The sequence below is a fragment of the Chiloscyllium plagiosum genome, unplaced genomic scaffold (genome assembly GCF_037043375.1).
Source record: "Chiloscyllium plagiosum isolate Xiang-an unplaced genomic scaffold, Cpla_swu_hap1 HiC_scaffold_20, whole genome shotgun sequence".
Classification (NCBI taxonomy): domain Eukaryota; kingdom Metazoa; phylum Chordata; class Chondrichthyes; order Orectolobiformes; family Hemiscylliidae; genus Chiloscyllium; species Chiloscyllium plagiosum.
Window position 1 is genome coordinate 16,626,816 of NW_028270158.1, and position 22,030 is coordinate 16,648,845.

Genomic DNA, 22,030 nt, shown 5'->3' on the forward strand with positions numbered 1-22,030 from the left:
CACGATTCCACTTTAAATGTATTGCTCATCACTATTCATGTCTTCCCCAGTAAACTTTACTACTTGGACAGGTGTAGACACCCAGCTGTTCAAAACCATAGTTCTGAGAGGATAGCACATCCTTCAATTCTTCTGGATACGCATCTCTGGATCACTACAAAACCAGACTCCACTTTACCCTCAATTCTGCAATGCATCTGTAATGCTGGGTGACAGCTGTTTCTGTTTTGATGCAATGTGGGCTGGATGCTGAAGAAAGGGATCTGTGGTGATGAACTCTCCATCTAGAGAGTCTGGGTGGTTCACTTGAAAGAGCAAGAATCACCACAGAAAAGGAAGTGAAAGCAACAGAGGCAGCTAAAAGAAAAAGACTAAAAACTGTCACATTATATAAAAAAAAAGTTTATGCAACTTCAGCAAGAGCATGGTGGAGTGCACATTCAGCAGCACAACTCATACAAAAAGGAAAAAATATAAAACAGCCAAGTTGGAAAACAAAAAATTGACTGTAGCAAAACTTCTTAGACAATGGAAGAAACGACAAGAGCAAGAATGTCGGTTTCTTATGAAAAGCCAATAGCCAACCTAGACAAAGCCACAGAAAAGATGCACGAGTAGAAGTCAAAAAGAATGTGTTAAGAAATGGATGCTGGTGAACATTCCAAAGAATTTTAAAAACTGGCACTGTGAAAACAGCCAGTAAGTGAAAGTAACAAAATAGCTGAATAATCAGACCACTAGTGGCAAGAGAACACATTTGTGTTGGTTAGTATTGCTTAGCAAATAACAAAAGCATTTTAGGCATTACCTGCAACATTACTAAAAACTCATCACAAGAAATAGGCAGAGATAAACTCAACTTTATCATCTGATAAAACTGAGCAGAGTGTAATAGAGGCTGAAGGAAAATAACCCAGAGTTTACAAAAAGTAAACTTATCTGATCCAGCTCACACAGCAATAGTTTTAAGCTAAAATAGTAGTCAAAGCCCAGATATTTGGGAGATGGGTATATTCAAGTCAGAACTTGAAATGAAAGCATTTAGATAAAATTCATTGGATAACTTTGATCATTGTTGTGGTTCTGTTCGCCGAGCTGGAAATTTTTGTTGCAAACATTTCATCCCCTGTTTAGGTGACATCCTCAGTGCTTGGGAGCCTCCTGTGAAGCGCTTCTGTGGTGTTTCCTCCGGCATTTATAGTGGCCTGTCCCTGCCGCTTCAGCGCTTCACAGGAGGCTCCCAAGCACTGAGGATGTCACCTAGACAGGGGACGAAACGTTTGCAACAAAACTTTCCAGCTCGGCGAACAGAACCACAACAACGAGCACCCGAGCTACAAATCTTCACCCAAACTTTGAACTTTGATCATGCTATGAAGTATGTAACATCGAAATACTGTTGAATGAGAAATTTTAGTCACAAGACATAAAAAAGATGAAAACCTCAAAGTATTGACTGCTTTATAGAAACCTAGTGACTATCATTATGAAATAGTGGCTATTTTATATCATGCAATATTACATTATAAACAATGAAGTTGTCCATCAGTCCTACAGGAATAAAGTTATTTTCAATGAGTTGCCCAATAAAATAAGAGCCCATGAACGAAATTCAATACATTGGTCTCATTCAATTAAAATGCAAAACAAATGTACTGCAACAGTGAATTACTAAGTTGCATTTATACAGCATCTTGTATCACTAGAAGATGCCTAAACCTCACAGAATTATTACTGAATAACATGGACAAACATAGCATGCATTTTACTCTCAATAAGATCCCAAGACATGAACAGGCTATTCGGTTTTGCTTTATGTTGATTGAAGGAAAACTGTCGCCAAGGAGCGCTCTCTAATCTTTGCATAGTGAGAAAGGATCTTTATAAAGTCCATCCAGACCACTGAATGACTCAAAACTAACAACTTAGTGATCTTTCAGTACTTATGTTTATGCTATCATTGTTGTTGTGTTTAAGTATGGAACTGGGTTTAAAAACATACATATTTCCTTAGCTGAAAATGTGTTGCAGGAAAAGCGCAGCAAGTCAGGCAGCATCCAGGGAACAGGAGAATCGACGTTTCGGGCATAAGCCCTTCTTCAGGAATGAGGAAAGTGTGTCCAGCAGGTTAAGATAAAAGGTAGGGAGGAGGGACTTGGGGGAGGGGCGTCAGAAATGCGATAGGTGGAAAGAGGTCAAGGTGAGGGTGATAGGTCAGACTGGGGTGGGGGCGGAGAGGTCAGGAAGAAGATTGCAGGTTAGGAAGGCGGTGCTGAGTTCGATGGATTTGACTGAGACAAGGTGGGGGAAGGGGAAATGAGGAGACTGGTGAAATCCAAGTTCATCCCTTGTGGTTGGAGGGTTCCTAGGCAGAAGATGAGGCGCTCTTCCTCCAACCGTCGTGTTGTTGTGGTCTGGCGATGGAGGAGTCCAAAGGGTGATAGGTCAGACTGGGGTGGGGGTGGAGAGGTCCAGCAGGCTAAGATAAAAGGTAGGAGGACCAGTTCCAAAAACGTACAATCCAGATGGCCTCCTCCTTCAAGGACCGCAATTCCACCCCCCCCCCCCCCCAACGTGGTTGACAATGCCCTCCACCGCATCTCTTCCACTTCCCGCTCCTCCACCCTTGAGCCCCGCCCCTCCAACCGCCACCAGGACAGAACTCCACTGGTCCTCACCTACCACCCCACCAATCTCCATGTACAGCGCATCATCCGCCGTCATTTCCGCCACCTCCAAACGGACCCCACCACCAAGGATATATTTCCCTCCCCTCCCCTCCCCTATCAGCATTCCGTAAAGACCACTCCCTCAGTGACTCCCTCGTCAGATCCACACCCCCCACAAACCCAACCTCCACTCCCAGCACCTTCCCCTGCAACCGCAGGAGGTGCAAGACTTGCGCCCACACCTCCCCCCTCACCTGCCTCCAAGGCCCCAAAGGAAACCCTGTGGCTCAACACTTCAACTCCCCCTCCCACTCCACCAAGGATATGCAGGTCTTTGGACTCCTCCATCGCCAGACCACAACAACACGACGGTTGGAGGAAGAGCGCATCATCTTCCGCCTAGGAACCCTCCAACCACAAGGGATGAACTCGGATTTCACCAGTTTCCTCATTTCCCCTTCCCCCACCTTGTCTCAGTCAAATCCATCGAACTCAGCACCGCCTTCCTAACCTGCAATCTTCTTCCTGACCTCTCCGCCCCCACCCCAGTCTGACTTATCACCCTCACCTTGACCTCTTTCCACCTATCGCATTTCTGACGCCCCTCCCCCAAGTCCCTCCTCCCTACCTTTTATCTTAGCCTGCTGGACACACTTTCCTCATTCCTGAAGAAGGGCTTATGCCCGAAACGTCGATTCTCCTGTTCCCTGGATGCTGCCTGACTTGCTGCGCTTTTCCTGCAACACATTTTCAGCTCTGATCTCCAGCATCTGCAGACCTCACTTTCTCCTCCTACATTTTTCCTTAGCCAATCTGGCACATATATGGATAGCACATCAATCACCAAAAATTGTGCGCTACATTTTTAACAGAAATTATGCTTTTGAATTTTGGATATATCTGTCAAACTGCATTATTTGCACTCCAACTTGAAAATAGTGAATGATTTTCAACATTAAGCTGAAGATTTAATTGAGATCACAAACTACAATATCATTCATCCTTTTTGACAGGATTATGCATCATTAAACACTTTCCAACTGTTATAAAGGCAGATCATAGGCAGTATGTTAATTACATGTGCCCTCTGTGATGGACTGTCCATCTCGTGAAGCCGGAATGGTTCACTTGAGAAGCAAAGCTCATCACCAAATAAAAAGTGTGTCACTGGTCACTGGACCAGTAATCCAGAATCCCAGGTTAATGGATAGCCAGGAAGAAAAAAGCGAATACTGTTGGTGCTGGAAATCTGAAATCAAAGCAAAATTCTGGTGAAACTCAGCAGGACTGGCAGCATTTGTGGAAAGCGAAACAGTTAACGTTTTGATCTTTTGTTCCTTTATCAGGCATTCTGGTTTTTATTAATAATGCTTCAAGAATGTGGGTTTGAATTCCACCACAGCAGGTGGAAAATTTATGTTAAAAACAAAATTTAGATTTAAGAGTGAGTGAACTTAATGGTGTCAATGTCAGAAAAACTTCTCATTTGCTCGGCCTTTAGGGATGGAAAATCCACCACCCTAATGTTGTTTAGTTTACATTATGACTACAGATACACAGTAAGGTGGTCCACTCCCAACTGCCTTTTGTAATGGCCTAGAAAGCCACCTCAGTTGTACTTAATCACTACAAACCCAAAAGGAATGAATGAAGTCAGATGGATCACCAGGTATTGACAACAAGCAGACATGGTCCTGTCAACAAAGTCCTCCTTAATAACATTGGAGAGCTTGGGCAAAAACTGGGAGAGCTGTCCTACAGACAAACTAAGCAACAACCTAATATAATCTGTAAGGTATGATATGGCAATGTGCCAGAGACCATTACAATCATCCCTCTACGTTCTGTCCCACCAGCAGGTTGTGGCACAGTGATATGCAGCAAGAAAGGAATTACTTGCAACTCCTCAACATTAACTACAGATCCCATGATGTCTTAAAGCATCAGGTCAAAAATCAGATCAACAAACTTCCTGCTGCTTACAGCAACCACCAACTCCTTGGTGGATGATTAACACTTGGAAGTCACATGTAGGGTTAAAATGGCATAGAATTTATTCAGAATGGGGAACTTTCAATTTCCATCACCAAAAGTGGTTCAGTAACACCATTATCGATGGAGCTGGCTAAGATCTAAAGAACACAGCTGCTAGACTGAGCTTGCAGAAGGTGGTAAGGGAACCAAGGGAAAAACATTTTTGATCTTGATCACACTAATTTACAGATACATCAGTCTATGACAGTACTGGTAGAACAGACCTTGTGTAATCTTTGTGGAAACAAAGTTCATCCTGACATAGAAAGTATTCTCAATCATATATGGCACTACCTATTGTGGTAAGTGGGTTTCTGAGCAGATCTAGCAACTCAAAACTGAACATTATTGAAGTGCTACATGCTGTCAGCAGCATCAGAATTGAATTGTACCATAATCTGTACCGTCATGGCCTGCATTTCTATCACTCTACCCATCATGTTCAAGCCAGGGTCAACCTTGGTTCACTGAACAGTGTGCATGAGAGCATGCTGGAAGCAGCACCAGACATACCTAAAACTGAAGAATCAACAACACGGACTACTTACATGTCAAATGGCTGAAGCAACAGGTGGTAGGGCCAAGTAATCTCAATATCAGCAGCTCATGCAGAAGCTCTGAATGAATGATGGTAGACAACATGAGGAAAACTCCACAGATAGCCCCACCTTCAACAATAAAAAAGCCAATACATCAGTGCAAGAGAGAAGGTGAAAGCATCTGCATCAATTGTCAGCCAGACGTGTTGATAGGAGGAAACATTTTGGCCTCCAAAATACTCAAGCATCACCGATGCTGTTCTGCAGCCAATTTGGTTCCACCCCACATGCTATCAAGGAACTTCTGTAGGCACAAGATACTGAAAACGCTCCGGTATGGGCACTAAAGATGTGCTGCAGAATGACCCCTGCCCACATCCAGGTTGTACTAGTACAATCATAACACTGGTATATACCAGACAAATGTGGGAAATTATCCAGATGTCCTTTTCACAAAGAGGTCAAATTGAACTTAGTCAGTTACCATCACATCAGCATATAGCTGAAAGTAATTAAGCAGTAGTTGCTTAGCAATATGGAGCTTAGATTTCTCAAGTGCCACTCGACTCTTTATTTCAATTCAAACATGGATAAAGAGTTGAGACACAAGGGGAGAGTGACTTTCTAGCACTTGACAAATCGTCAAGGAACCCCAGCAAAACTGGAGTTTATGGGAATCAGGGGAAAGACATTGAAGTTATACCTAGCACAAAGGAAAATGATGGTGGGTGTTGGAAAATTAATCATTTCAGTCCAAGTACATCACGACAGATGTTCGTCAGGGCAGGATCCTAGATCCAACAAGGAGTCAGGCATAGTTCTTAAAACTAAAGATATACGAAGAAAGCAGGAATGTCATCTCGTTTCTCTCCTCAGTCGAAGCAAAACGCTCAGAGACACAGTATAATTTTACCTCCATCTTTATTCCGGGCCCTGGAGGGAGAGAGAACGATCGCCCATGTGCACAGAGACACGAGTACACTGTCTTCTCTAAAATAGCAATTTCTTAAATGAATTTATATAGTCATTTTACAGAGGGGAGCACCTAGATAAGGCAACATACATATTGATTAGGTGACCATCAACAGTAAAGATTAAGCCATCTGCTGTCACACAATGAATGTTCTTAACCTTAACTGGCTTCATATAATGAATACTTTTGACCTTGTTAAACTGACCTTACATATTGAATGCTTCCAATATTTTTAAATGGCTCTACATAATGAATGCTTTTCCACCTTGTTAATCCATTACCCCTGTCTCCAGTACCCCATTGTTAACTAAGTTCTTATCTGATCTGAATCATGCTCAGCTGAACCTCGTTTCACTCAGCTGAACTCAGAACTTAAATTCTTTCCCTACCTGCTTATACCTTAGTATTCTCTCCCTGAGAATGTATATAAGTTAGATAATTAGCTGACTGGCCTACTCCCACATTATATGTTTATATGGTGTTAAGATAAAATACATAGAAAGCAAATAACTGAGTAATGAAGTAGTTAATTAAAACTCATTCAAGACAAGTGACGGTTCATAGTTGCAACATGCAGGAATGACTAGATGCCATTATGATCCAGGGCAAATGCATCTGCACTAAATGTTGTGGTTCAAGGAGTGACACAGAAGCACATTAGGGAGAGGAAAATTTTGTAGCAAGTGGCAGCTTACATCCCTTCAGATAGAGTTTTCCAATTTGATCAGTGATCTAGGTTAGGGAGAATGGGTGCCCATGAGGCAGTAGTAGGTAAAGGTAGTCAGAGGGCAGGAGCCTCAGCCTTGGCAATTGTCGAATAAACTTTAGGATGCATCAGGTTGTTGGACGAGAGCGGTGTAATAGTGCTCCATCACTAACCACATGAGAAGATGGAGTATAAAAGAATAAATATTGGGAACTTGTCAGAAAGGGACAGTGATTATCTTGGGCAATTATAATCCAGAGGACAAAACCTACAAGGAACTGAGGAGTTGTCAACTCTTAAGTGCAAACAGTTTGCTCAGTAGTACTATCCTGGTGATTGTAATTTTCTTGCAATGCTCCCTTCCTTCCACTTGGATTTCCATCAGTTTTTGGAATGTTGTTGATATCCTTTTAGTGAAAAACAATTTAAAATACCTGCTAAATTCATCTTCCATCTACTTACTTTCCAATATTAATTTTTTACTTATTTAAATATCATTCACTCTTGCTGTGCTTTTCTTACTAATTCTTTTGTCTTTTTTGTCTAATATTCTGACTTGTTGCCCATCTTTGTACAATTATGTTTCTTTTTAAGTTTGATTCTACGTATAACTTTTTCAGTTGCATTAACTGGAAAGATCAGTTAGACAAAGGTAGCCCAGACAACGCGTTTATAGATTGTTGTGACATAGATTCTTGGAAGAGCATGTTCTGGTTCAGAGGGCAGGCTATACCAGATCTAGTTTTGGGAAAACAAAAGATAGGATTCATTTCTGATGTCATTGCAAAAATGCCTCTAGATAGCCTCACATGGTGAGTCCTCCTACTGGAGTGCAACTGAAAAAGTTATACGTAGAATCAAACTTAAAAAGAAACATAATTGTACAAAGATGGGCAACAAGTCAGAATATTAGACAAAAAAGACAAAAGAATTAGTAAGAAAAGCACAGCAAGAGTGAATGATATTTAAATAAGTAAAAAATTAATATTGGAAAGTAAGTAAGTAGATGGAAGATGAATTTAGCAGGTATTTTAAATTGTTTTTCACTAAAAGGATATCAACAACATTCCAAAAACTGATGGAAATCCAAGTGGAAGGAAGGGAGCATTGCAAGAAAATTACAATCACCAGGATAGTACTACTGAGCAAACTGTTTGCACTTAAGAGTTGACAACTCCTTAGTTCCTTGTAGGTTTTGTCCTCTGGATTTAAAAGCAGGTAAGATAGTTGATGCATTGGTTTTAAATTTCCAGAGTTACCTTGATTCAGAAACAGTTTCATTAGACTGAAAAAGGGTGAATGTAATGTTTTTGATCAAAAAGATAAGAGGCAGAAAGCAGAAAACTACAGGCCATTTAGCTTAACATCTGTCATAGGGTAGATGTTAGAAACTATTGAAGACATTATAGCAGGACATTTAGAGATGGTCAAGATAAGTCAGACAGAGTCAACATGGTTTTGCAAACGTTAAATCCTGTTTAACCAATTAAAATCCTTTGAGGGGGAGTAACATATGCTTTGGATAGAAGACAATTGAGGACCTTGATTTCCAGGCATGTTTGATAATGTGCCTCAAAGATTATTGCAGAAAATAAAGTTCATGGTGTAGATGGTGCAGTGGGCAGTGTCCATACCTCTGGGGTCAAGAACCTCATGTTCAATTCCCAACTCCAGAACTATGCAATAGCAAATCTGAACAAATTTATTAGAAAATATATTATCAGCTACACCATAAAGTATTACCAAATATATGAGTATAATGTAGCAAAATGTGAAATTGACCATTTTGGCAAGAATAACAAATTGAAATATAAACATTCAAATTGCAGAGGGATTTAGGTGTCCTGTTGTATGAAATACTCAAGATTAGAATGCAAGTCCAGCAAGTAATTAGGAGAGCTAATCAAATGGTATGCTACTGTGAGAAGAGATGAACACAAAAGTATCAAGGTTATGCTTTAGTTAGACAGAGCACTGGCGAGATTGCATCTGAAGGGGACTCCGACAGTATTGCTCTCTCTATGGAAGGATATGAATGTATCAGAAACAGTTCAGAAAAGGTTTACTTAACTGATACCTGGAAGTGAGGAGTGGAGTTGTCTTATGAGCAAACACTGGACAGGCTATGCTTATATCAGCTGAAGTTTAGAAAACCAAGATGCAACTTGATTAAAATATACAAGATCTTCAGGGGGCTTGAAGCGTGATATGGAAAGGATGATTCCTTTGGAGAATCTTGAACACTTTGAAATTAAATGCTCACTCGTAAGACAGAAATTAGAAGCTTTTTCCCCCCACACAGAGGGTCACAAATCTTCAGAAAACTCCTCAACAAAAGAGTTTTTGAATACTTTTAAAGGGTAAATAGATAGATTCTTGATAAACAAAGGAGTAAAATGTTCTCTCTGATTACACTACCTGCAGCTTATCTTTAGAGTAGACATGATCTTATTGAATGACAAAGCAGCACTGTTAAATCTAACAACCCTGAGCAAAACATAAGGATTGGTTCACTAATTCAAGAAATGTAACATTATAGTTGCAAGAATTTACACTGTTCTGTACTCCAATAATTTGTGACTGCTCTGGGCCCAAATAAAGCATCAGATATAGGCACAGAATGCAAACTAGGAGCATATGTAGGCCATTCAGCCCCTTGGCCCCTCAAAGTCTGCTTCATCATTCAACAGGATCATAGCTTATCCATTTGCATTTCGAATTCCACATTCCTATCTACCCTCAACAACATTGGATTCCTTTTCCTAACAAGGATCTATCTTCCGCGGTCTTAGAAATATTCAATAACCAAACATCCACGGTCTTCTGAGATAGAATTTAAGTTTCACAACTCTGGGAGAAAAGAAAATTCTTGTCTCAGTCGAAAATAATTTCACAATCCATTGAACAACTTACCTTTTCAAGTACTAAAGCAGCTCACCTTCATATCCAAACATATTCAACACAAAACTGTTAAAGTGAACAAAGCAAGTCTGTGATGCTTTTTATATTGACTAGATATTGATTTCTCATGCTCAGTGCAATACAGACAACTCCTCATTGAAAGCTAAAAAAAAGTCCAATCCACTTTTCCAAAAGATCTATGTAAGGCTGAAGATGGGAACGTACATTTGGCTCAGATTTACAAGTTATTAAATAAAGTTAATATTCAAAAGCAAAACAGGTTGAAAACATTCAATAATCCAATTTCCCCCACTGTTACATTCAATTATTTAACAATTTCAGATTTGGTTTCTATCCACAAGTCCATCCCTTATAATGGAAATTTAATTTAGCTTTTAAAAGTTAAAAATTCAAGATCCCTTCTCTTATTCTGGTAAATTTAATTCAAGTACATATAGTTATGGAATTGGTAAATATGTGCTCATGTGGTGCACGTGAGCATGGGTGCTCACAAGCACATGTGCATATGTGTGGTTGTGTATGCATTCGTGCACATCTGTATGGGCATATGAATTTCTACATATACATACATACATATTTCTGCCATATATCCACTCCTGTTGCCAACCAGATATCCCAACCTAATCTAGTCCCATTTGCCAGCAATTGTCCCATATCCCTCCAAACCCCCATCCAGGTGTCTTTTAAATGTGGCAATTGTACCAGCCTCCACCATTTCCTCACACAGCTCATTCTACACACTCATCATCCTCTGCTTCAAAAAGTTGTCCCTTAGGTCTCTTTTATACCTTTCCCTTCTCACCCTAAACCTATGCCCTCTAGTTCTGGACCCTACCACTCCAAGGAAAGGACCATGTCTATTTATCCCATCCATACCCCTCATGATTTCATAAACCTCTATAATGTTTACTTGGCTCGAACAAACAGCTCTGCCAACCATCCAACCCAAACTTTGCGTCCACTAAATGAAACAAATTCGAGGAAACCTTCAAGGCCATCAATAATACCCTTACTGGCATAAAATTCACTAAAAAGAGGAAGAAAACAATAACAAACTGCCATTCCTAGATGTCGCAATAGAACGAACAACCAATGGGAAACTTCAAACCAGCATCTACAGGAGAGACCACACACTGCAGCACAGAGGAACTATGCAGAGCAGAGGAAAATACACTAGTGTATTAAAAAAAAAGATACCCAATGAACACAGACAGACGATTTTCTGAGCAACAAACCCAAACAAGCAAACAAAACATGCCCAGAAACCCTAGCCACTCTCCCCTACATCAAAGACACACCGACTTGGAACCCATTTACCATTCCCTGAGACAAAGAACCCGAAATGATGTCACCATGGGAAATAATATCAACCCAAGGAAACTTGAGCATAAATAGAAAGCAGGCCACACCACCAGTGCTTCATTTGGAGGCTCACTGAAGATGTTATTTAGTATGGTGACGAAACGTCTGAAAACAAACCTTACAGCTCAGCAAGCAAATATACATCCAGAACCTCAACCTGAGCTACAAATCTTCTCAAAACTCACTAATTTATGTGCATTAAATTTCATTATTTTCTGCTTATCCACATTTTTCCACCCATCTCTGTAGTTTCTAGATGTCTCCTTTGCTTCCACAAAGCCATTGTAGACCATGCATGCACAGGCAGGCTGGTAGCTTCTCCAACAAACATTTAACAGGCTACAGCTACCATATCTCTGGTGTCACCTAATGCACAGAATTTCATCCAGTCTGGAGGCAAAGATATCCAAAGTGATATCTATTACAGCTGAAATTGGTACAGGCTCCATTGAAATTCAAATACACCATCAATCTTCCAAGCAGTGCAATAGAAAACATTCCACAATAACTACAGGAATCAGATGCCCTTTGTTTTAGAAAGCAAAGTGGACATGAAACACAATCACATTATGAAAACTTCAATTTTTCAATGAAAATTTATGGTATGTTTCCATGATTACACAAGATTATAACTCAGTAATTCTGCAATGCAAAAATGAGACCACTTAAGTCAACAAGTACAAATAGCAGATATATTAGTAGAACTAAAAAAAATATATTTGGAATCAGTAATCTGGACACAATTTGCAGAAAACAGATAGAAGGAAGATGCCTTTGAGCATGATTAGATAAATTGAGACAAACGTACAAGATACTGTTATGCTTTTGTGCATTTTCCAATTTTTAAAAGCCTTTAGCAGTAAATGGCATAACATATCGTCTCAAGTGGAGAGATAGTTTTTTTTTGATGTAGGCAGTATATTGCCTAGGACATTACTGGATATCAGCCCAGCTTGGGGCGCACGCAGTGGTTAACATTTCAATTTAGTGCCTCAGCTCCATACGGAATCTAAATAGCATGTTGTATAAACAACTGTTACTATGCATCAGGAAAGAGCACCATTTGTCACTAAGTATGTAGAAGGGTGAAATGGATTTGATTTTCATTTCTCATTGTTTTGTTCATTTGTGTAAGGATACAACTACTATAGTTACTTTCTCGTTCTGAAGGTTAATTGGCTTGGGCCAATGCCTATATACTTCAATGTTTTTGCAGCTTTTTCTTCTGAATGATCATATTCTATGTAATTTATTATTCATTGTTCAGAAAATAAAAATCTAATTCTAGCTGCATCACTATAACATAATGTTGATGAAAGAATGCGAGACTTCACACGTTTCTGCTATTTATCTCGCCTCAATTACTTTTGCCAATGGCTCAAGATAAGAAGGAGAAGATTATATATCATCCAGGCATCCAATACCCAGCAGGAGGGTAGATGAAAGAGCTTTAAAATATATCCTATTTGGAGAGATACTACAGACTTATTTATACTTTCCCCTCCACTTGTTTCTCGAATGCCCTTCAAGATGTTGGAAACTTTGTGTCAACAGAAATCCTTTCATTTCAAATTCATCTTAAGTGTATCTAATCTTGGTTGCCATTTCGTTTAGATCATGACTGCTTCAAAACACTATCTATTTGCGGCATCAATTTAATATCTACTTATTAAACAAAGTAATTTTGAAATATCAGAAACTTTCATATCTCAATGTACTTGTATTTCAGTTATGTTGTTTAACATATCAATTATGCAGTGCTTTGACTCTGACTATGTTAAAACAGTGGGATTTCCCTTTCTTTTAAGGCAGTACTGTTTTTGGAAAATCAGAGATGTTGAAAGTTGAAAATGTTGAGAGGCAGGCAAGCCTTGACAAGTGATCAAGGAAATCATGCCTTTTCATTCTAAGCCCATTATTAGGAACATTCATAATTCTGCAAATTTGTTTAGAAATTGCTTACAATTTCAGAAAATGAAGCAAAGATGTGCCTTCAAAAAAAAAGCGAAGACTCATCAATTCAAAAGCAGATGCGTAGAAGCACCACCATACGGAGGTTTCCTCTAGACCTGATCGAAATTGATTTGGAACTGTATTGCTGTTCCTTCACTGTTACTGAATGAAAATCCTGCAACTCCCTTCCTAACAGCAGTTTCCACACCATGTTGAACTTGAGCTGTCTAAGAATATTAGACTGCTAGCTTTGTTCTTTGCAACTTGGGTTGTATCTATTTTAAGATGTGGTGATTTGGATCAATTGAGTCATTAAATTAAATTTACCTTAATACTATAGCATAATTGGAACCTTCCCACAAAACTTGTTACAAATACGTTATGAACATTTTAGGCTTCTGATCCTTAACACTATTACGCCATTTACCTGCACTCCCGACCTTCATCAAATCTCCTGTTTGGACCAGCACGTTGTGGGGCTGTTTCCATAAGCAGTTTCTGTGTAAGCCTATTTACAGTGGCCAAATCTCTCCCTTTTTGTTCATCTGTGTCTTGGTCACATTTCCATTCCTCATCTTCATTCAAAGTAGGTAAATATCCCAATAATGTCTTTCCTGTCCCAGACTCTGAGCTCTGATCACTGTACAACTTTGGACTTTCTCCACCTGTCCTGGTATATTCCAAATAAATATCAGACTTCAGGAATACAGGGTAGGTGTTCTCCTCCATCATTGTCTGAATTTCAGTTTGGGCCTGGTCAAACATGACAGGATCTATCTGTTGCTTCATAACACAATCCTTTATGAAGCTTTTAGTAGCTGGCTTGATCTGCCTGGAGACAATACCATTATTGTCCAAAATGTACTTTTTATATATGGCTTTTGCCAATTTTAGCCTTTTTTCTTCATTAGAATCGTTTGGTTCCAGTTTTCTAAATCCAGTGCATGCAAACCAAAAATCCAACAGGTCAGCACAGTCTTCTTGTTTCAAGAAAGTTCTGAATAAATTTATTCCATCCTGATCATCCAGTAAAGAGTGTAAGGACTCTGCCCATCTCAGGTATGGCGGTGTTGGTGAAGCACTACCCTCAGGTTCATAACCCAAATCCAAATCTGGCCTCCGTGGGGTTGCTGTGGATGCCTCATTTTTAAGCCCTTCGGTTTTTATGGGGTAGAAACTGTGATTCAATTGCCTACTATCCGTAGTCGCCAGCTCACCTTCCTCTCCAGGAACTGGTGGCCTTGGTGCATCTTCAGTAAAGCTACCCCCTAGGTCCATCAAATATGCCTTTCCTCTGGCACTCATTTTTGTAGCAACCACATGTACAGCACCAAATCCGGTTCAGTCCTAATTCCTCTTATAGTCAAATATTCAAGCAGAGACTAAATGTTGCTGGTATGGTGTTCTTCCTGTAATTAAAAGAAAAGTTATAATTCCAGCAATATTAACACCAAACATCCACAATAACTTTACTTTGCAGCTCCTGTGAGCTTAGCTAATGTAGACCAAATATCACTTAAAATTTACAAATTGCAGGAAAGAAGAAATGACAAACATTCTTTCCAGTGGTTCTCTTAAATCCAAAACATTACATAGAAAACAAAGTACCCAAGTCTAGCTCATGCCATGTCACTTCATTTTTTTTTAAAACATTAACTATTGTCTTAACACAAACCAGGACATCTACAAAATTTGAAAATATGAAACAAACTTTCCACTTTATCAATGAAATAAATAGGCTCAGAGTCAATTCTATTAAGGTATTGTATGACTTTCGCTTAAGCTATTCTCCCAAAGGAAGTGCATTAAGCTCTTCAAATGCTTCCAACAAAAGCCACCCGTAGACTGCCATAGTTCTCGCACTAATATTAGTAAAAGGGACTAAATGCCTTGTCCATCTTTTATTTAAAAATATTATTTTTGCATTGAAATTCTAAGGATTATAGTAAGACTACGGTCAACAAACTGCACACCGAATTAAACAGTAGTTGAATGTTGACATACAACGCCCAGGGGGACAAAAGGGAGAAAAGAAAGGATAGGAGAAAGTGTCGTCATGTTTGAAGTTTCCAGTAATAACTCCATTCTATATTTACAGATCCAAAAATTGCTCATTAAAAAAGTGATGATTTGTGTTTACAAACTGAATAACTAATGCAGTTAACAAAAATTTTAAAAATACCAGCAATACCATGCAGTGTTCATTCCTTTGCAATGGTGGCTTTGTCACACAAGACAAAAATTGCAGGTTCAAGCCACTGCAGAATTTGAGCACATAATCTGGACTAACTTTTCAGTGGCATACAGAGGAAGCATTGCACTATCAAAGGCGTCATTAAAGTATTATTACATTTGCTCTCTCATAGTTACCCAAGATTCTACAGCAATAGGTTTATGAGAGTTCTTGATGACCTGGCAGCATTTACCACTCAACCAAGATGTGTACAATAGATTGTATGATCATTTACTTCATTTCTGATCATATGATTTTGCTTATTGCAAATGGTCTGGTATTTCCATACATTATCATAATGAGCTTCAATTGTGTTGGTGAATCTAGTGAATCATGATGACGTGACATCAAAAGTAATTAATTGGCTCAAGTATTTTGTAATCATTATATTGAAAAGAATCATTCGAAGTGCAGGGTTGATCTTCAATTGTTTTTAATGATTTCTTCCTCCCAACCCCCATTTTGTTTAACTTTTTCTAAGTATCTTCTCACTTAAAATCATAATCATCTATAACCAAATAGCATTGAATATTTTACACTGAATGCATCTTTTAACATTTTATGCAAAGTATGGCAAAGACTGGTACTAGACTGATCTCTGATAGCTACAGTTTCATTAGCTAAAACAAAAATCAAACTTCTGATAAGTTATGCAAAATGTCTACTATTGCTTTTTTGTGAACTAGATTTGCAGGATATTTAATTTTCAGTAGAAAATTGAAGATCTCCAAATGTTGTTAAGTCAATAAATCAATAAACACTTTGTAGTATTACATCCAAGATGAAAATGTAAATCCAAACCATCCAACTGATATAATCTCTGAACACTAATTCAGGTTTTTGTCAGTATGCATAATTGTGTTACTTTTGAAAATACGCAATACATTTTGTATAAATTCAACAGCATGTTCTGGTTATACCATCATCATGCTACATTTTAAGAATGGCATTTCACTCCAAGACTTGATTGTTATAAACAAAAATCAAATTGCGGGAAAAAAAACTCCGGTCTGGCAGCATTTGTACACAGCAAGCAGAATTAATGTCCATGTCCAGTGACCCTTTTTCAGTTCAGAAATGTTGTTATTTCTGCTTTCTCTCGACAGGTGCTGCTAGACCTGCTGACATTTTCAAGCAATTTCTATTTTCATTTGTGATTTCCAGCATCCGCAGTTCTTTAGTTTTCTTTAAAATTAGAAATTTTAAATAATCTAACAAATTAAAAAAAAACTTTTGTACACAGTTTCTGATGAGGTTGTCAGCCAACAACTTTTCAACTTAACTAAACTACGGTCACATCTTGTGTTTTCAGAGTAGAAGATTGCCATGTCTCAAATTAAATCTGACTTTTGGCAGAAATCTACTTACTATTTTTGGGGTGAAGTCATAAAAAGGTTTAAAGTTAAATAATATTGCACAATTTATGCAAAGCCTCAGACAATCATGTAGCATGCAAAGAATGTATAACGTTAATGTAAGCCCACAAATATGCAACACTTCAATTATCTGGGCCATGCAGAAAAAAAAGCATAGATCATTCCAAAAAAAATGATTCTATATCTACTGTTGTCATATCTCTTTCCAAATTGTTTAATTGCAACACGGATAAAAAACCCAACAATTGAGAGTCATAGAATTATAAAGCTTAGAAACAGGTCCTTCAGCCCACCATATCTATATCAGCCAATACACATCAAACTATACTAATTACATTGACCTGCACTTGGTCCACAGCCTACTATGCCCTGGCATTTTAAATGCTTTTGTCAAGAAACAAACAAACAGTCTTGAAGATAATGGAGCAGAAAAAATAAAAAAGGTAGGATTACTTCCAATTGTTGAGGATTCTAGAATTATCACTTGTAATTCTAGAGGAGAGTCATCATGAACCCAACAAGGAATTCAGAAAAACCTTCATTACACACAGAGAAAACTGAAGTACCACCTGCTTTTCTGTTTAAATGCCAATGACCAATTGATGGACCCATCATAAGCATCAACATAAGCAGTCTAGACGGTAGAACTATTAAAAGTAATTATTCAGTGGCAAGCAATGAAAACTAACACTCAAAATATCCAGAAATGCTTGAAATGCAGTGTCAAATTTTCAAGTTACAATCATGTGCATAAACATATGTTAGCATAGACTTCAAGCAAGTTTATTGTCACCTTGTATATGTAAACATATAATTTTAATTTGCATTTTGAATAAAAACCATTTCTCCGATTTTAAATATTTTGAAAGATATTTAACACTATTGACCTGACAGTTTGACACAGATGGTGGTAAGTTGTTGGAGATGATTCTAAAAAGGATAGGAATTACATGCATTTGGACAGGCAAGGATTGATTAGGGATAGTCAGAATGGTTTTTTGCAAGGAAAATCTTGTCTCTCAAACTTGATTGAGTTTTTTTAATGAAGTAACCAAAAACATTGATGAGAGCAGAGTGGTAGACATTATTTACTTAGACTTTAGTAAAGCCTTTGACAAGATTCTGTATGGTAGGCTAATTAGTAACATTCGATCACATGGGACTCAGGGTGAGCTTGACAATTGGTTACAAAATTGGCTTTATGATTGGAGACAGAGGGCTGGGGTGGAAGACAGTTTTTTGGACTGCAGGCCCATGGCCAGCTGTGTTCCACAGGCCACAGTGCTGGATCCACTTTTTTTGTCATTCATAGTTATTAAGTTTGCAGATGACATCACAACTGGTAGTATATTGGACAGTGAGGGTTACCTAATATTATAACGAGATCTTGATCAGTTGGATCAATGGACTGAGGAATGTCAGATGGAGTTTAATTTGGATACGTGAGATTTTGCATTTTGGTATTATAAAGACAGGATTTATGCAAGTGATGGTAGGAACCTGGGTAGTTTTTGTAGAGAGACTTATGAATTCAGGTACATAATATGTTGAAACCTGCATCACAAGTAGGGTGGTTAAGGTGGCTTTTAGCACACTTGCCTTCATTCTCAGACCTTTGAGTATAAGAGTTGGGATGTCATGTTGAAGTTGCACAGGATGTTGGTGGGGCCTCTTCTGAATGACTGTGTTCAGTTCTGGTTGCCCAGTCATAGGAAGGATATTAAGCAGGAGACGATTCAGAAAAGATTTACCAGGATATTACAGGATTGGAGGGTTTGAGATATAAGAGTAGACTGGAAAAGACTGGGACATTTTTCAATGGAGCGTAGGAGGCTGAGGAGACCTTGAGCTTTATAAAATCATGAGGGACATAGATAAAATGAATGACAAGTCTGTTTTCCTTAGGGTGGGGGATTTCAAAACTTGAGGGGATTTTTTTTAAAACAAAGGTGAGAGGAGAAATATTTAAAAACGAACAGGATCATAGCTCCTTGAAAGTGGAGTCGCAGGTAGATAGGATAGTGAACACGGCATTTGGTATGCTTTCCTTTATTGGTCAAAGTACTGAGTACAGGAGTTGGGAAGTCCTGTTGCGGCTGTACAGGGCACTGTTGGAATATTGTGTGCAATTCTGGTCTCCTTCCTATCAGAAAGACGTTGTGAAACTTGAAAGGGTTCAGAAAAGATTTACAAGGACGTTGCCAGGGTTGGAGGATCTGAGCTATAAAGGAGAGGTTGATTAGGCTGGGGCTGTTTTCCCCTGGAGCATCGGAGGCTGAGGGGTGACTTTATTGAGGTTTATAAAATCATGAGGCGCATGAATAGGATAAATAGACAAAGTCTTTTCCCTGGGGTGGGGGAGTCCAGAACTAGAGGGCTTAGGTTTAGGGTGAGAGGGGAAAGATAATATAAGAGACCTAAGAGGCAACTTTTTCATGCAGAGGGTGGTACATGTATGGAATGAGCTGCCAGAGGATGTGGTGGAGGCTGGTACAATTGCAACATTTAAAAGGCATTTGGATGGGTATATGAATAGGAAGGGTTTGGAGGGATATGGGCCGGGTGGGAATAGATTGGGTTGGGATATCTGGTTAGCATGGACGAGTTGGACCGAAGGGTCTGTTTCCATGCTGTACATCTCTATGACACGAGGAGCAACATTATAAAAAGAAAGTGTGGTTCATGTGTGGAATGAACTGCCAGAGAAAGTGATAGATGCAGATATAGTTACAATGTTTAAAAGACATTTGGATACATTCGTGAATAGGAAAGATTTGGAGGGATGTGCCAAAACAGGTTGGTGGGAATAGTTTGGTTTGGGAACATGGTAGTTATTGATTGGTTGAACCAAAGGGTCTGTTTCCTTTTGTATGAGTCTATGACTTTATAGTAACTAGGAAGGACAGAGCAAAAAATTATATAAAACAGTCCACAGTACTTGTTAGTGCTAGAGTGGCCTAGTTTCCAACAATCCACTCCACTGGGGAACCACCCGCTGAAATATCTATTATGTTAAAAAACCCGCTTGAAAATGTATCTAGCCCTGCAGTATAAAAGCTTGAAAAGCTGTCGATTGCATTAAGTATACTTAGCAAATAACATTTAAAATTAAATCTAAGAGCAACTATATCAATTAGACACCTTTTTGCAAATCCATTCCAATAGCATATACTGAATATGGAAATAATCAAACGGTACAACTGATATTGTCAAGCATCGACTTCCATTTAAAAAAAAGTCTGCTCGTTTGATGTTTTTAAACCACCTACAATCGCTATTTAATCTGCTGCAGTGCATAAACTATTATTCATAGAATCCCTAGTGTGGGAGGCCATTCGGCCCATCGAGTGAACACCGATACTCCGAAGAGATCTTACCCAGATCCTACGCTCCCCCCTCCCCACTACGTCCCCATAACCCGCAGTAACCATGGCTAATCCACCTAGCCTGCACATCCTCCCTACGGGAGGAAAGCGGAGCACCCGGAGGAAACCCACGCAAACACAGAACGTGCGAAGTCCACACACCCGAGGCTGGAATCGAACCCGGGTCTTTAGCGCCGAGAGGCAGTAATTTGCCACCATGCCGCCCTAATCATTCACCAAATACTTTTTTTCCTATGGAATCTTCTGCTAAAGGTTTTTTTTTTAAAACACCATCCACCTTCAATCTATGTCTAAATAGAAATACCTTACACTTGACAGGCTAGTTACAGAGAACGGCAGATCGAGTTGGTGGTGAAAAGCTGTATCTTACACTTGCGAGATGTTTGCGCATCAATCCCCTTGATCTGACTGATACATCTGCAGCCCGCATCGCATTCATTTCTTGGCCTCTCCGGCACAGTGGGGGATGGGAAAGAGCAAACGAGACCCCTTTTAGCTACTTGCAGTTCTCGTTTTGTTTCTAATAAAACGGCCCAGGCCGCTTTTAAAAAAAACACTGCGGCTTGCATAACTTTCTAACGTCAAATGTCGCAACAGTACATCAAATTAATTAAAGATTTCGGTGGAAACAAATCTAATCTAAACTTGATCTAGAAATGACTGGCATAAAACCTCAGCACGATTCAAACCCCAATGCACATTTTCAGGAACCTCTTCCCCCCCAATAAAACACGCTCCTAGCTTCACGGCCTACCTGTAAAAATCTATGTTTTGCTTCCGAGTGCATCTAAGATCTTTGAATCTCAAACACCATTAGGAAATTAACAACAGGAAAATACTTAAACACTTTCTTTGTTATTTTCAATCTCTCGCACTCAGACACACATTCCCTGATCCTTCTTGAAAGGAGGAAATAGCGCCCCCTGTTTTAGTACTTGCAAAAAGAGTTCATCTACTCATCACAGAAACCGAAAATCCTTTGGCCTAAACTCTTCATTTAGGTCCATAATAAAATGACTTGTAAATCTACAAAATTCATTAATCTTGTTTTTGTTTTGCTAACGGTGTTTGAATTTAGCGCAAATGGAGTCTTAGGATATTCTCTAAGTATGTATTTATTAGAATTATTAGAATACGCCTTTTGACATAGCGTAAGATGTACTTCACAATAATCAAACGCCTAATTAACAGAATACTAGTCAACAAAACTTGACAATTGTAAATCATGTTTACACTGCTGTAAATCTTCATAAATTATTTCTACTTTATGGACCATTTAAAAATTGTTTTGTATTAACTACGTTTACATGTCAAGACAAACTTCAAACATTACTTTAACTTGCAGGGCAATAGCATTTTTAACAGAAGGAACCTGGAAAAATGCAAGGAAACGGCATTTATTCACAATATTGCAATTATTTATTCTGGCGCGGGTCACAAAATATAACTTACATAATGGGCTCGCAAGAACAAACAGGTCACTAATACCCTGGAGTGGAAAATAAACAAGATACAGAAAAAAAGTACTCTGCATTAATTACATCCGATCAGAAAGGCCTAATCTTTGTTTAGCTACAAAATGTATGACACTAACAATGGAATACAGTTATTCCACACACCATGAGCCGTGCTTTAGACGTTGCACTAGTTAAAAACCACCAGAAAAAACAATCCGAGTACCTGTCCATTGTCCTTGAAAACTGGTCAACTGAAATGTAATACAACACAAAATTGAAGTAAACAGTATTCCTGCAATACAACTATTTCGCATTTTTATTCATTAAACGCGATACGGACATTCATAAGTATCCAAACTTAGAATTCAATGCGACCACAATCCCTTAAATCATGTGCGTGCTCCCTCGGTTATAATTATG

General features: G+C 38.9%; 1 protein-coding gene across 6 annotated transcripts in view; it reads right to left on the reverse strand.

Moving 5' to 3' along the window:
- Positions 1 to 22,030, reverse strand: part of axin1 (axin 1) — a 130,714-nt gene that overhangs the window by 106,270 nt on the left and 2,414 nt on the right. For 5 of the 6 annotated variants that reach the window (XM_043711956.2, XM_043711948.2, XM_043711951.2 and 2 more), the window contains one exon: positions 13,586 to 14,567. In XM_043711956.2, the coding sequence (XP_043567891.1) occupies positions 13,586 to 14,463 (878 nt within the window). In that variant the 5' untranslated portion in view covers positions 14,464 to 14,567. Of the gene's footprint in view, positions 1 to 13,585; positions 14,568 to 20,907; positions 21,058 to 22,030 lie in introns of those variants that run through there. The other variant, XM_043711953.2, reaches the window with a different exon arrangement.